This window comes from Kwoniella newhampshirensis, chromosome 2 (assembly GCF_039105145.1).
Source record: "Kwoniella newhampshirensis strain CBS 13917 chromosome 2, whole genome shotgun sequence".
Lineage (NCBI taxonomy): Eukaryota > Fungi > Basidiomycota > Tremellomycetes > Tremellales > Cryptococcaceae > Kwoniella > Kwoniella newhampshirensis.
In genome coordinates this window covers 1,157,945-1,172,964 of record NC_089956.1, presented here as the reverse complement: position 1 = coordinate 1,172,964, position 15,020 = coordinate 1,157,945, and the positions used below count along the sequence as shown (strand labels likewise).

Here is a 15,020-nt window from a genome sequence, read left to right as displayed (position 1 = left end):
CCTCTGCCCTCTCTCTCTCCCTCTCTCACCACTCAATCCTCCTCTCCCTCCGTTTCCGAAGCTCACGACCGACAGATCATCAAGACCTCCACTCGTCACGTCCACCTGGTCTCTCGCCTTGGTCCTCGACTGCCCATAGATCCTTGCAAACTCACTCCTGTCCCTCCCCCCTTTCTCTCCCTGTCCTTCATCATGGTCTCACCTACTCCGACGAGATTACCGTCTATCAAACTCAAGCTTTCCTTGTCGTCAAGACCGCCAGCTCCCGTCACTCCTTCCACCCCCTCAGCTTCTGCCTCCAAAAAAGGTGCATTTAAAGCTACAGATAGCAGGCAAGATGGAGAAGAGGTCAACGCAACGTCTACATCCGTGGCTGCGACCAATGGGAAGAAGAAGAGTGTCAAACAAGCAAAGGCACCTGCTCAAGTGGTCCCACACCCTATGTCAACACAACAAACGAATGGCGGTGCGACATCAGAAGCTGGACCTTCCTCCTCACGAAACGAACAGCTGGAAGATATAAATGATCCGATACCACCGCTCGCAGTCGAGCGGACAACATCGTCAATTGATCTGCCATCTTCACATGTTGCTGACCTCCCTTCGACATCCAAAAAACAAGCTAGCACTCCTGCTCCTTCAGCGCCTGGACGACCCAAAGGCAGTACCGCCAAGAAATCTGCTAAATCAACGCCGAGATCAAGCAGACCCAAAGTGCCAACCAAGTCGGCTCTGAAAGCTCGTTCAAGACCATCTGCCATTCCATCACGGTTACTGTCAGTAGCATCAACACCATCACGTCCAAGTCCAAGTCTCCCTTTACCGGAAACACCCACACCCTACGATCCAGCAGTCAAGCTTGAGAGTTCGGAAGCAACTTCCCCAGATCCACTCTCGTTGCCGCTGAGTCCATCTGCCCAGTACGGCGAGGGTCCATATACACCTCAACAGGACGAGAGCACGATCGAGACACCGACGGGGTCCGGAAGAGGAAGAACCGGAGGTAGATGGATGAGAATCAAGAAACCCTTGAAGGAGTTGTTGGGAAAAATCATGACTGAGATACGAAGAAAAGATGATGTGAGCCTTGACCATTCCTAGATAGTCGGGTGAATCAAGCTAAAATCATGAACGTGTCCGCCAAGTACGCTTTGTTCGAGGAACCTGGTGAGCTTTCCTTCTAGGGCTCAGAAGACTGTGAGATGCTGAGCTGACTTGAATACACAGTCGATTTGGATGCCTTCCCTGACTATCTCAACATTATCGGTGGCGAGGACAAAATGATGGATATGGGGACCATGCAGTCCAAGATTGACAATGGAGAATACCAGAACTTGGATCAAATCGAGGTGAGCTGCGGGAATGAACCTCAGAGGTGGACCATAAACTGACAACACCGCAGGCCGACTTACGCAGCCTCGTAACGGCAGCTCAGAAATTCAACCCGCCCGGGACGATCCCCTACAACTCTGCAGGCCGCATCCTTACCATCGGAATGAAACATATCGATCGATCTCGGCCGCTAGTCCTGACCCCTTCTCCTTCCCCCACACGAAACACATCGGCCACCCCTTTCCGTGGAGGATCAGTGTACTCCGGGCGCGAGATGACCGCGGCTCTTGACGAATCCAGTCGAGCGATAGAAAATGTCACCCCAGCTCAATACATCCCTGACCAGATGCTAACATTCCCGCCAAACTCGATTGAAGCGCTCGCAGTCGGTTGGAACTTGACCGGTGGCCGTAGGGTACACGCTAAACGTGTGGTGAGGAGCAGAGAGAAATTCACAGGGAAGTGGAGACATTGGGACTTGGATGGGAGCAGGGACGTGGCTGAGATGGAAGACATCGAGACGCTGGTCGAACCTTGGCGTATGAGGAAGGCAGATGAATGGCGCAGAATCACCGATTGGAAATCTCTCCGCAAGGCTGGTCCATGGTGGGAATCCGACTCCACCAACATTGTGGAATCGAGATCGACGATCAATCAGCCGCCTGTGCCTTTTGCACCCCACAATCCTCGCCGAGATAAGGTGTCTGAGCGCGAGCTTGGACCACTGGAATGGGGGATCTTCCCGGAGATCGATGCGGAAGTCACATTCCTGCGCTCGAGAACCGGTGTTTCAGACGATCAAGAAATACTCGGTGAACACATCCGCCCTGCATGCCCACGACTTCCGAAAGGGGCACCGATACCTCCCCAGAACCTTGTGAACATCTACGATGAGCCACTAAGGAGAACTGCTGGCGATTGGGTGAGGGAGATGTGCACGGGTGATGTCAGGGGAGAAGCATATCTGGCAAGTGTGGAGAAATTCGTCAATGGCGCCATGGTATCAGCGTCGACCTCTAGCATGGTCAAGGGAAGGGATTCCGGGAATGAAATGCCTTTAGACGAATACGTTTTCACCAAATATCACGATGGTTTACTTTCGTCCGGACCTAGGAAGATCGTCGCTTCGACACTCAAGTCGCTGAACTCGCCTAATCAACCTTCATATCTGGACAAGATAGCACGACATGCCTACGCTAGAGTTGCACTCAGGCAGATGACATCGCCCGCAAATCCCATGGACATCAAACCGCTCTTGAGAGAAGAGAGCGATTTCCTATTCCAGGGTGTTGGTGGAAAGACAGGGGTGAAAGCAGGTCTGGAGTGGACCGGCTTTCAGATTGCGAAGCTGGATAAGGAGCAGAGGCAGGCGAGAGAAAAGGCCGAGGGAACAAAGAGGAAGAGGCAAGCGGATGAGGAGGGTGAGATGAATACAAGTAAGAGAGTGAAGGTGGAGGGAGAGCCGGGAATGAATGGAGGAATTTCAAGCGCTTCTTCACCTCTTACTGCCCCGCCAGATTCGCCGAATCCATCGACCAGGATGGAAATTGATTTCCAATCGTCTGGTGAGCCGAATGCCGTTGCTCCCAAAGCCAAAACGGATGCGCTTGCCGATATACAGAAAGAAGGTGGTAGTGGTGAGAATGCCGAAGCGTTGAAGAGGTTGAGGTTGGAGTTGGTCGCGTTGAGCAAGTTCTATCCTCTTCCGGCATTGAAAAAGATGAGCAAGGAAGAGGCGTCCAAGTTGTTACCGTTCAACGTGAGAGGGTTGATGAGTCGACCGTAGTGAGGAAGGGTGAAGTGGATACAGTGCAGGCGCTATGAAGATAAAGGTGTAGAGAAGAAGCAGAAGACATGGTTGTAACAGCACGTGGTATAGCATAGACAAGTTCGCACATTCATCTGCATGGATCCATCGCATGTATGTATCACCATGCATGAAAATGAAATATGATCTCAAGTGCGAATCATAGGATGACGCTATAATCAAGTCGAGCGAACTCGTTCGAAGAGCCATCTTCTACACCTCGAATCCCGAGGGGTCACCCTATTGTTCTCACGACTTTACCCAAGAGAAGTGAAGTCCAGTGTATGTCCCTCGGTCGACGATCAATCGATCTTCTTGGTTGACGACTCCTCACGGCAGCGTCCATTGTATTTCAGATAGATAATCCGCTTCTTCCACCACCGATGCGACTACCGCATCTCCATGGTTCAGCATTCATTATGAAGCGCAAGTCATTTGTTGATCGGATATGCGTACCTTCTGGCGGTCCTGATCCCGATGCAAGTTCATCTGTATGCCGAGGGGGCGTGCATACAAACATATCGATCGGTAGCGCGTCGTGCCATACACTAAGCGTACTGTACCAAGTATTTGGGCGAATACAGCCGGAATGACTGTTGTATAACAAGCAATCATGTCTGGTATAGCAAGGCACAACACGCTCAGCGGACCACATTGGACAGGTACACCCCAACGAGATGGATCTCACACAATTGATAATGAGCTCGATGCTCGCGGGCATGTTCGATCATGCCTTGTCGAGCAGGTGAGACTGCTTCGGAAATGGTACAAGAAACATGACTATCTGGGTGCAATGTTGGACCACTCTCACATGCTGGTTCCTTCCTCTTCTATCAGACCTTTCTTGGACGTCCATCGGATTTCATATACACCTTGTCTGGCCTGTACTTCTTCGCTACATACATACATACATACATACGTACGTAGCCTACAACACAAACTTGTTGACGTATATACCATATACCACTGCTTGTCGAGGTGACTTGAGCTCGAGTAAGTACCAACCGCTTTCAGCACTCGCCACCCAGCTAGCTAACTCGATACCCGATATTATTTGACCGGTATACAAAAGCCTCCCTCTTTTCATTCTCGCGGTCGAATTTGCTCCTGATATCTGATACGACTACAGCTTGGTTAGCAACAACGTGAATCTCGTTAAAATCTTCCCAAATCCAAATCCAAATCCAAATCCAAATCAGAATATCTCATTGTGAGTCGAGATCTCCTCATTTCCATCCATGCATCCACATATGTAGGTTGCATGATCACCTCATTTTCCTGCGGCCGGCCGAGAGAGATTGGAAGATTGAGTCGGAAGAAGAGGATTTCCAGCGGTGACTGCTTTTTCCGTTTCCCGTGCCTGGACCCATCCTCCTTATCTTGACTCGAATTCCCGTTCCACTCCACCAACCACCGACCGGACCATTCCGCACTCTTTTGCATATCTCTCACTCACCCATTCAGCTCACCACACCCCGTTCATGATCCAGATGTCTCTCTCAATCGGCTCTGCCGAGCGACCGTGTCTTTGCATCACTTTGACAGAACACTGATCATATACCCATTCATACGTAGCTTGACGGGTCTCTTGTGTCGACGCTCCATACCCCTTTGCACAAAAGGAGACACAAAAACAGAAAGCCAAAACCACAGACCAAAATCAACAAGAACAGATCCATCTCACCACCTTCCGACATCATGTCCACGATCCTCGACACCAATTCGTCCTCCATCAGTCGAAGCGGAAAGCGAAGGTATCTACTAGAAGTTGAGATCCCATCTCGTCGACCTCGACCCCGTTCTCTACGTTCCGAAGCACCTTCTCCGCCTTCCTGCTCTTCTACTTCACCTACCACCGAGATCGGCAAAACCACCTCCACCACCACTACTCGTCCAGCCAAGAAGATCAGGATCCCCCTTTCGACCGAATCTGCCATCTTTCCCTCGTCGCCTCTCGCGGATAGAGGCAAGTCCAGAGTTCGGAACTCGACTCGTTTGCGATCACAATCAATTGTCCCTGGGCGATGTTCGTCGGTGGGACCATCCACTCGGATCCGAGCACGAGAAGCAGAAATTCAAGCCGGCAGCCCGATCGGAACCGTCAGCGATTCTACTGCTATCCAGAGTGACAGTCCTGCAGGTGTACAAGATAATGTCCAGCTGAGAGCCGCCGTTGACGGAGACGAAAATGATCGGGATCGTATGCACCATAACGCCAATTTAGAGATTCTGGCGGCCGCGGCACACTCCATCTCCGACGACAACGCCGCCATGGAGGTCCTGGCCGGCGGAAGTGTTGTACCAGTCTCGGACAGTGTTGACTCCACAACTACTTCGGTAGATATCCAGATGAAGGAGGAAAGCCAATGGGATCAAGAAGAGGAGGAAGACATGTCTCCCGCTTTGATGGAGATCGCGAAGGATGTCGAAGATCATTGGGAGAACGAGGATATGGTCGACACTGCACTTCCCAATCATATTCCATTGAAGTCCAACGATCATATACTCAGCGAAGAAGAGCCATCCGAGTGTCTGGTGTGCACCGAGAACATCACCGATCTGCTAAAGACGGCGGATGAAGCAGGGAAGGGTGGCATAGGAGGTGGACTGGCTCTGTGGGTCTGTGATCTGCCCAACTGCGGTGCGCGTGAGTCTGCGTTTCCCCTCTGTCACTGCTAACCTAGACTTGACACTGACACCGGTGGCCATCAGTGTATTGTTTGACATGTGCTGTCGAGGTTGCCAATCGTGACATTCAACGATTCAAGATTCCAGCATGTTGCGCTTGTACTCGACAGTGGGACATCGAGACCCTAGAGAACCAAGCCAAGACCTACGACCCTGAAGGCATGGTTAACCCTATCCCACGGAGGATGCCTCGACCTGACGGCCCTGCTCATCTCCTGAATCATCAGCTCAGCGTCATCATCGTTCTCGTGGCTCGATTTAGAGCTACTGAACAAGCAAGAGGAGTCGGTCCCGACAACGCTGCACCCTTCATTGCCTGGTTCAGGAGCCTTCATCCGGCTGCGATGAACGACGAGCTACTCCAAAGAGCCTGGCGCAACTACTTGGCCCCCCATCCTGTCGGTCTCCTCAATCCCAGACTAGACCTTCCCTTCATCCTCGGAAGCGAACGACTTGCGTCCGAAGCCATGGCTGAGGGCATTCGTGCAATGCACCTGAATGCTCAAGGCAGGACGGTGCTCCGCAAGCTTGCGGAGATTGTTACGGCCATACAAGGTGACGATGACAGAGACCGACGCACAGCAATCAATCATCGAGTTCGACTGGTTGCCATCCATCATTCGATCAAGATGAGATTGGAAGCAGTCAGTCAGATGCATGTTCCGCGACCTAGAGATGTGAGACGAAGGAGCGGCCGAATCCCAGCAGATACGGCCGTGGATGATCTGATCACCAGATTGGGGACCATCGTGCCGGATCCTACTCTGGTTGATATTGGCTTGATAGTCCGTGGTCGACACGGACCATTTGTTCCTCCCCCTCCTCCACCACCGCCTGGTCCAGTCGCCCTTCGTGGACGACAAGGCACCATTCCGTTCCCGGGCCTACAGTTCTTCCCAGACCGTCGTCAGCGTTTGGACGTCGACCAGATGTTGAGGCATGACCCGATCATCAGGCAGGCTATAGCAGCCGCTGGGGAGAGACCGACAGGACGAGCGCTACGAGAAGCAGTAAGAGCTGCGTTGGTCGCACACGGTCATCTACCGCCTCGGGGTCATCCTCAAACGCCCAATGCACCCCGGCTGGCGAACCGACAACCTCGACCTGCAGTGGTGCCAGCACGACCACAGCCGCAAGCGAGGCCGGGACGAGAGGCGGGACGAAGAGCTCTGATAAGATTGAGAGAGATGGTTTTGGACGAAGGGGACGATGCTTGAAAGAGGAGATTGAGGTGATCTGGATGAGTTGGGGTTTCGGTGAGAGAAGAAAGGGTGTGGTCGTCTTGCCTTGGTTTTTTTCCTTCCCGAAACTTCATCCATTTCGATCAATACATCGTGATCGGTGTCTTGTACTTGTACTGTGTGTTTTGTACATCATCACTTGGGATAACGTTATCATTTTATACCTACATTATTCTTATCATTCCCCAGTCTTAGTGTTTTTGGACACTGATCTTATCGTATCTTATCGTTTCTTGTTGACGGAGAGATCTTCCACCGTTGATTTGCGTCTTCCGTGCTCGTTGGATTGGTGACGTCTTGTGACTTGTGTGTATAGGATAGAGAGGAACGGTATGATTCTGATTCATGCGAGACTGGGACTTGGGACTTGAGGTCGAAACGACCAATCAGGAAATAGAGAGAGGAGAAAACAAAACAAATAAACAATTCATGAGAACAACATTCATTCCATGTTGCGATGGAGCATGCAAGTAAGAGCCAGACCTCAGAGTCAGATCAGTGCGCTTCGGTCTGCGTTCCTTCAGAGTGTTCCCACCCCACCCAGAAAAATGAGGGATTGGATAAGTTAACTTATGTCATACGATGTCATACCAGAATATCATGGAGTAGGTGAATGGTCATACCCCTATAACGCAATGATGAGGTGTATAATCCCATCTTGCATCGTCTCGCTGATCTCCAGCCAGCACCGGTGAACTACAGGATCAAATTAAAGATGATTGAGGAATGTGGCATGTCATTCATAATTCCATGTCATACCATTATCATAAGCAACAACATCAGCCACCACAATGGTTGATAACCGGTCGTATCTCTCCCCGATGTAAACATTCCATGAGAAGCCTCATGATACTCCCACATCTTCCAGGAAGACTGGAGACCCTTCTTTCTTGCCTTCTTTTAGTCCGCTTTTAGCTTCAACCCCAACCCTACTCCATTCCCTTCCCCTCCTCCATTCACATCCCCATGGACCGCCCCATTACCCTCTCCTTTCTGTGCCGCCTTCAGGCTCTTTCGTTTGTGTAATCTCACTGCTCCTTCATCGTCCACGGCAGGAAGAGGGACATCGGCACTGCTGGCACTACGAGGCGAAGCTGCCGCACTCCCAGATGTACAATCGGTGCCTCCTTCTCGGAGATTGGTCAGGTCGTGATATGATCTGCCTCGACGACGTGTTCGAGGCGAAGAAGAAGATGGGTTTGATCTCCTGGTGTCGATGATGGCGAGTACCTGTGAAACGAGCATGGACGATGAGCAATGAGATCCCCATGTTGATGCCCGGTACTTGGCAGGTCATACAGCAGAGTGTATTGAGATAGGGGACGATAGGACGATGGGAAAGAAACATGAGCTGCAAGGCCACTTACATCATCGTAATCAACATCCGCTTCGTACTCTTCATTGTCACTCTCAGCTGGACTAGCCGGAGCAGTCGACGACTCGCTCCGGGTTTTCTCCATCTTGCTTCCGGCACCCCAAACTGACTGTCCCACTGAAGCACTTCGATTCCAGCCTGCGCAAGAACCGTGTCAAGCCACTATCATTGTCTCTAATCTGGGACGCGCTTATGACTCACCGAAGATACGCTCGTCGAGCCATAACATCGGGTGTGAGAGGACAGATTGATCCGCAGCCTGCCCCTTGCGGACGAACATGCCCGGATTTCTTCCCGTTTGAGGGACACTAGCGGAAGGAAGTATTCGAGCCTGTGGAGAGAGCGGTCAGGATCAGCTGTTCGGCCTTACCAAGCATCGAAGATTCGAAATTACCTTTTGGAAGTTTTCGTACAGCTTGGGTCCGAACTCATCTGCAAGAAGACATGCACTACTCAACATTTCTTTCTACGCGGCTGGACGGTCCGGAGTTGACTCACCGATCACCTCGCTGATCTCATTTGCTAAACCTTCGCGCATATCTCTCAACTTGTTGACTTCTCGCTGATTACCCGGCCACACGGAAAGGAATAAAGGTCGTAAAGATCTTCAAGCAGAATATCCCGTCAGCGTTTCTGGTCGCCGCGGAAGTCTCTCTCTCACTCACTTGGCGACGTCCATCCCCGCTTCTCCAAATTTCAAGGTCGCGACAGCCCACCCAGGCAGACAAGTGAAGATGACCACAGGGGTCCAGTGTCTCCAAGTCGGTGCTAAGTCATATTTGTATGCGAGGAAGGTGGCCAGTATGCAGTAGAAGATGTATAGTAGGGGTGTGACGGCAAGCGAGACCAGGACTTTCCAAGTAGCCAAAACGTCCCGACCTTGAATCTTCACCGTAGATGCCGCGAGCGCCTCTGTAGATATATCATTAGCAAAGCCGTGCAGACTTTGGCTACAAAGCTTACGTTTGGCCTTCTTGATGCTGATGACTTTGGCAAGGATGAAAACAGGGGCGTGTAATATGGCCCCGGGCAAAGCCAACATTGACCACCATAACAGTAAGCCAAATCGGTACACAAGCAGTACCAAGGACTTGACGCTTCTGTTGGAAGCTCTTTCGACTTGGTGATCGGCAATTCCCATGTCTCTTAAAAGTCGGTTGTATGCAATGACCTTCTGACGGAGATCGATGATCTTGGGCTCGTCTTGATATGCAAGGTACCCTTCCATGAAACGTTTGCTGAGCTCGACAACTTGACCAAGGGTAAGATGTTGACCGGGGATACGATAGAGACGACGAGCCGCTTGAATGACCTGAATCACAGCTTAGCGAGAGAATCCGATTCCTTGAGTCGGAGCTGCTTACCTGCATTGTCTCCCAATCGGGCGCTCGTAGAGTGACAGCTCGAAGCCCATCGTGTACCTGCTCCAGGAGTTTTCCACACGCTTCTCTCTTCTTCGCTCCACCTTCCTTGTACAATGCGACTAGCTCGGGGTCGACAGACAGTGGGGGACCGAACTCGATGACCGCTCTTGAGCGAAACTTATGGGGATGGAAGTAGGATAGACCGACAGGTACGAGTTTCACGTCAACGTCAGGATATTTGGCCATGGCGCCGAGCGCCATGATGGAGAACCCTGCTTTAAGCGGAAGGAAGTCGGTACGATCGTGAGAGCCACCTGCACCATACCCCCATGAGCATCAAAATTGAGCCAGTGTATGAAAACTCACCCTCAGGGAAGATCCCGATACATCCACCCTCTTGGAGCCTCTGATACACGGCACCATACGTTTGCTCCTGCTCAACGTGGGGTAGGACCTTGTACTCCACTCCATCTTTGATCTGCGCCTCCGTCCTCACTCTCGTGGAAGCTTTGACATTGGCATTTCCGTCTCTGCTAGGCACCACGAATTCGCCTGTCAATCTCAATTCGGTATCCGATATGACCTCGTGGACGGTAGCCGATGCGTAGCCAGTATATTTCGGGAGGACGAGCTGAGAGCGAGGTTTCACCTGAGACGCAAATGCGGTACCTTGACCTGTGACGATGAGGGGGTCTGACTCTGAAAGGATCAATCGACCTTCGCCAGCTTTGGCATAGTCTGTTGCTCTGGCGACGGGGACTGAGTACCACAATCAGCAAATTTGGGAGATACCTGTGACGAAGCGGAAGGATGAGCTGCTTACTGCTGTCCATGATCCGAGCTACGAGACCGATGAAAGCTCGCTGCATGCTCTGAAATAGGAGTCAGCTGAAGTTTAAAGTCAAATGGTCGGATCGTACAGCTTGGAAAGCAGAAGAGGACATACGATTGCAGCGGTTAGAATAGACACCCTCCTCCCGGCCTCTTTCCTGACTTCGGAGAACAGGAGCAAGGGGTCGAGAAACTGATTGGAATGAGGACCACATATGAACAGCACCGGACCATCTTTAGGGATATTGAAAGCGCCTCGAGGTCTGGCAAGAGTGAGAATAAATGGTCGTCAGAAACGGCAGTGGCGAAAAGGAGTTTGGGATGATAGTGGGAACTCACCTGATTTCTCTGAAAAAGATGTTGATGACGACCCTCCAGAAGATAAGGATAAGGTCATCTGTGACAAGATGTGAACGTCAGTAACGTGGGATGAGGACAATCTTCGGCGTGGACTCGCCGTGGGTTTCTTCATACCAGAGAAGAAAAGGGGAGGGTTACCGAACTCACATGCCAAACCGGCTGCCATCGTGCAGATCGTGTCTCGTCACAAGTACGTCGTTGCCTCGCGATGCAGGTGAAAGTTGTGTTCGTGAATGACCAAGAGGAAAAGGGATGATACGTTTGTGTCGGGATGCTATCTCTCTCTTTCTATGAATGTCTTCTCTCCCCCCAATAAAAAACAAACTAAATACGCGGTTCCCCACAAAACTTATTTCGAGCTCCGACTAAGTTGATCCTTTCTCCTATGTTTCCCGAAAGCTTTCAAGAGGTAACGTAGCCAACCGTCAAGCGGGTTCTTACTAATCCTCTGCTGAGCTCGTTGGAGAGCCTCACTGTGTGGTTGGTTCCGTTCTTGTCGTCGAAGCAAGGAGGGTTGCAATCCGGAAGGACCGATGATGATGATGATGATTTAGATGTTGTTGTTTCTTGTGCGTGTGTGCGCGGCATGACGAGATGATGGTCACGTGATCGGCATTGCAGGTCTGCGACCGAAAAGTTGGGAATTGCAACCACTGGGTAAATGTAAGTTGTTCAGTCATCTCCATCATAGATGCAATAGCTCGACCACAAGACGTAGCTGGATATCACTCGGATCTCGCTTTCGTATCGACCACCTCGCCATGCTGAGGTCCTTTCATCAGAACGCGCGTCTCTTGCGTCAGTCGTCCACCTCGCTGATCCGAGCCTCATCAATCCCCCTTCAATCGTTACGGGAATATCATGGTGATCCGGGTCCTTCATCGATCAGTAATCGACGAGAACAACAACTGAAACTCCGTCAAGCTGCTGCTCTCGGAGAACAACGAAACGTCAGAGTGGCAGGAAGAGATGTGTTGGACAATTTATTGGATACTCCTTCTCTAAATCCAAGACCGACATCCCTCAATCAACCCAGACCTGTCCAGCAGAAACGTACATCCAGACCGGAAAGGCATGATCGTACACCCAGATCAAGCGCAGATGCAAGTGGTCATACCAGGAAGGCGTTCTCCGGGAGATCAGACTCAACCTCAGCAACGCCGAGATATCGTCGCCCGGCAACCCCTTACGAAACACGAGAAGACAATCCTTACACTACCTCTACCCGTCTACGGAGGTGGATAGCCAAACATTCAGGTCAGATATCACCTGCCGAGACAGAAGAAGTCATTGCGATGGTGGCGGAGTCTCCTAAACATATGGTCAATGCGCCGGTGTATAATATACTGCTGGGATATATCGGAAGACAGAAGAAATTGGATAGAATGTGGAAACTCTACAATGAGGTGAGTGCAAGCGTGGGACGGCGACTCGCAAAGGAGAAGTAAAAGCTGATCGTACCTCACCATTGGAAAGATGAAGAAACGAGGTGTGAAACCTACCTCCCGGACATACTCGACGATGCTCAACGCCTACGCTGGCGTATCGCATTCTCACGACATTTCTGACGTTCCCATCAGAGCCCCTGAAGAACGTACCCTCTCCCGCGTCACCATTCTGTTCGAGCACGCCCAAGCTCATATCAAGGCTTGCATCGCTCGACAAGCATCGATAAATGCTTCAGTGACGAAGGATGATTTGGGTCTCGCGGCTCAAAAGTCCAAATCTGGTCAAAGGCCTTCTATTTCTGGGAAGGAGGAAGTCAAATCAGAAACAGGAGAGTTGGCCGAAGAGATCGACCTTTCACCGACTAACGCATATCTCAAGTTTCTAGGCCGTCATGGTCTCTGGGAGGAGATGCAGCGTGTTTTCGCCGGAATGGATCTCGAAGGATCGTTGGCTCCCGATACAGTGACCTATACTACGATGTTCGGAAGTCTGTATCATGTGTACAGGGCTCGAGAGAGGGAAAGAGAAAATGGTAAAATAACACTGGCTATCGGACCCACTGCAAAGGGCTTATGGGATCAATGTGTCCGACAATACACGAGGAAATCAAACGACAGTTCTGCTGGAAACAAAGGGAAAATGATGGATCAAACAAGACAATTGGACAACGTCCTGCTGACGCACGTCTTGCGATGTCTCCTCCGAGGTCGACCAGAAGACCAACGACTGGCTACTTCCTTGGTCAATGAAATCTGGTCTCTCCCCTCACCCGGTCAAACGACTCTTTCCTCTTCCGATCAAAGTACGGCAAGCTCGTCCAATCTTCCCAAACTCAACATAGACGTCAAGGCCGCTACATCCCTCATCAATCTCTTATCCTCGATCCGTAAACCCACCTTGGCAACACATTTCACTCTCTTTTTCCTCTCCATGCCTACCTTGAAAGATCAGCTCGACCTGCCGTTCCTCAATTCTGCCATTCGCGTCTTATCAGAGACCGGTGATGTGCAGGCCATCTTATCGATTATCGAATCGTATCAACCTCCCACAGGAGCCGAAGGATGGCCTGTTTCCACTTGGAAAGCTGCCCTGACATCTGCTCGATGGGCAGGGGACTACACCTCTGCCGTTCAGATCTTCCGTCGAGCAACACACTTATCGGAAGGTGCTGAAACGACCGATCCTCGCGACAAAAGTAACAGAACCAGACCTTATTTGTGGAGTACGCCCAATCGTCAAGCTCGAGATGTGAGAGGGGTCTTGTGGGCTCGATCTCGACCTATCCCGGTAGATGCGCAACTGATGAGCATATTGTTGAAGACGGGAATGCAAAAGTCGAATAAGGAGATTAAGGAGGTCTTGTCGATCTATAGACATCTAGGTGGAGAAGGAAGGTTTTTCGTCTTCCCTCGAAAGGAAGAAGAGCATGATGAAGGTTCAGGAGGGGGAAAACTATACTTGAGACAACTTCTGCCGAGTCAAGTTGACGTCACAGACAAAATGCGGAGGGATTTGGAGAACAAGGTTGAGTTAGCGAAAGAGCTAGAGAGAGCCGTGGAAAGGGTTAACGGGGTCGAGTTCGAGTATCTGAGAGAGGGAGCGAAAGAAGTGGTGGAGAAATGGGGAAGAGTTGTGGAGAGACGAGATCATGCGATTGGGAAGAATTCGTCGAGATCGGATAGGGTGGTGGACAGTGTGCCAGAGCGGGATGACGACGAGGTGGAAGCAGCGCCAAGGGCAGCTTATGTGCAGCGTGGTGGAAGGGGCGCCAAACTCGGAGATGATGGGAAGGGCAGATCAATGAGAACCACTAGAGACTTCGACGGTGATCGCGCACGTCGATCATACAACGATTCACAGGCGGAGTCGAAGAGGAAGTACAGAGATCGAACGGAGCATCAACCACGACGACAGTTCATTTCAAGATCAGAACAAGAGGAAGAATCACTTGAGAACAGTAGGGGAGGAAGGACCAAGCCAGAGGCGTCCAGGCCACATGAGGCGTCCAAGAACTTCGTCTATAGACCGAGAGGCACATTTGGACGAAGACGAGACGGGGTCCGTCAGTAAGCGGCTGATCTAGACCGTCTTCCGGGGGATATAAGGAGTCAGGATTCGGTGTTCGTGTTGGGGGATGATTGATGGAAGGATAGGATTAAAACTACTGTGTTGTACATGGTGATAATGCGACAACAAATCACATCTCTATCGTCTACTTCGTTATTGTGTCGTATCCCTTCCAGGCTCGAGTCATGATATTGATCCAATGGTTTGTATCCCCGGTGTCAAATCCTCATACATTCAAGATTGAGGTCCACCTCACAGCTCACAGCTCACAGCTCTCTTCGCTTTCTCGCGGTCGGTGTTACTTGCTCATGATCACGTCCAGCCGGACCGGATCTGATGGAAGTGGTGAGACGAGCGATGGTTTCGGTCCATCCTCCTACCGTCCGGACTCGTGCATTCAGTCTATATAGCCATACGGCGGTAAGGAGGATGAAAAGTGTCACCGCGATGGTCACTTGAAAAACACCAAAAGACAGCTAAATTAGCTTATGCTTTTGTCGATGTTG

General features: G+C 51.0%; 4 protein-coding genes across 4 annotated transcripts; 3 read left to right on the top strand and 1 right to left on the bottom strand.

Annotated features, from left to right (window-relative positions):
* Positions 1 to 192: 192 nt before the first annotated feature.
* On the top strand, positions 193 to 3,118 carry IAR55_001135 (uncharacterized protein; the record flags this gene model as incomplete). The annotated part of the gene is made up of 4 exons (XM_066944263.1): positions 193 to 1,080; positions 1,146 to 1,167; positions 1,228 to 1,349; positions 1,403 to 3,118. 4 exons carry the CDS (start codon positions 193 to 195, stop codon positions 3,116 to 3,118), a joined length of 2,748 nt encoding a protein of 915 aa, XP_066805464.1.
* A 1,719-nt stretch (positions 3,119 to 4,837) lies between these two features.
* Positions 4,838 to 7,044, top strand: IAR55_001134 (uncharacterized protein; the record flags this gene model as incomplete). The annotated part of the gene is made up of 2 exons (XM_066944262.1): positions 4,838 to 5,786; positions 5,852 to 7,044. The coding sequence occupies 2 exons, from the start codon at positions 4,838 to 4,840 to the stop codon at positions 7,042 to 7,044; spliced, it is 2,142 nt and encodes a 713-aa protein (XP_066805463.1).
* Positions 7,045 to 7,968: 924 nt separating this feature from the next.
* On the bottom strand, positions 7,969 to 11,164 carry IAR55_001133 (uncharacterized protein; the record flags this gene model as incomplete). Its single annotated transcript, XM_066944261.1, has 13 exons — positions 7,969 to 8,298; positions 8,436 to 8,581; positions 8,645 to 8,774; positions 8,838 to 8,875; positions 8,942 to 9,048; positions 9,109 to 9,355; positions 9,407 to 9,755; positions 9,808 to 10,121; positions 10,174 to 10,566; positions 10,631 to 10,679; positions 10,754 to 10,901; positions 10,978 to 11,035; positions 11,146 to 11,164. The coding sequence occupies 13 exons, from the start codon at positions 11,162 to 11,164 to the stop codon at positions 7,969 to 7,971; spliced, it is 2,328 nt and encodes a 775-aa protein (XP_066805462.1).
* Positions 11,165 to 11,759: 595 nt separating this feature from the next.
* IAR55_001132 (uncharacterized protein) lies at positions 11,760 to 14,517 on the top strand (the record flags this gene model as incomplete). The annotated part of the gene is made up of 2 exons (XM_066944260.1): positions 11,760 to 12,404; positions 12,475 to 14,517. The coding sequence occupies 2 exons, from the start codon at positions 11,760 to 11,762 to the stop codon at positions 14,515 to 14,517; spliced, it is 2,688 nt and encodes an 895-aa protein (XP_066805461.1).
* Positions 14,518 to 15,020: the final 503 nt, after the last annotated feature.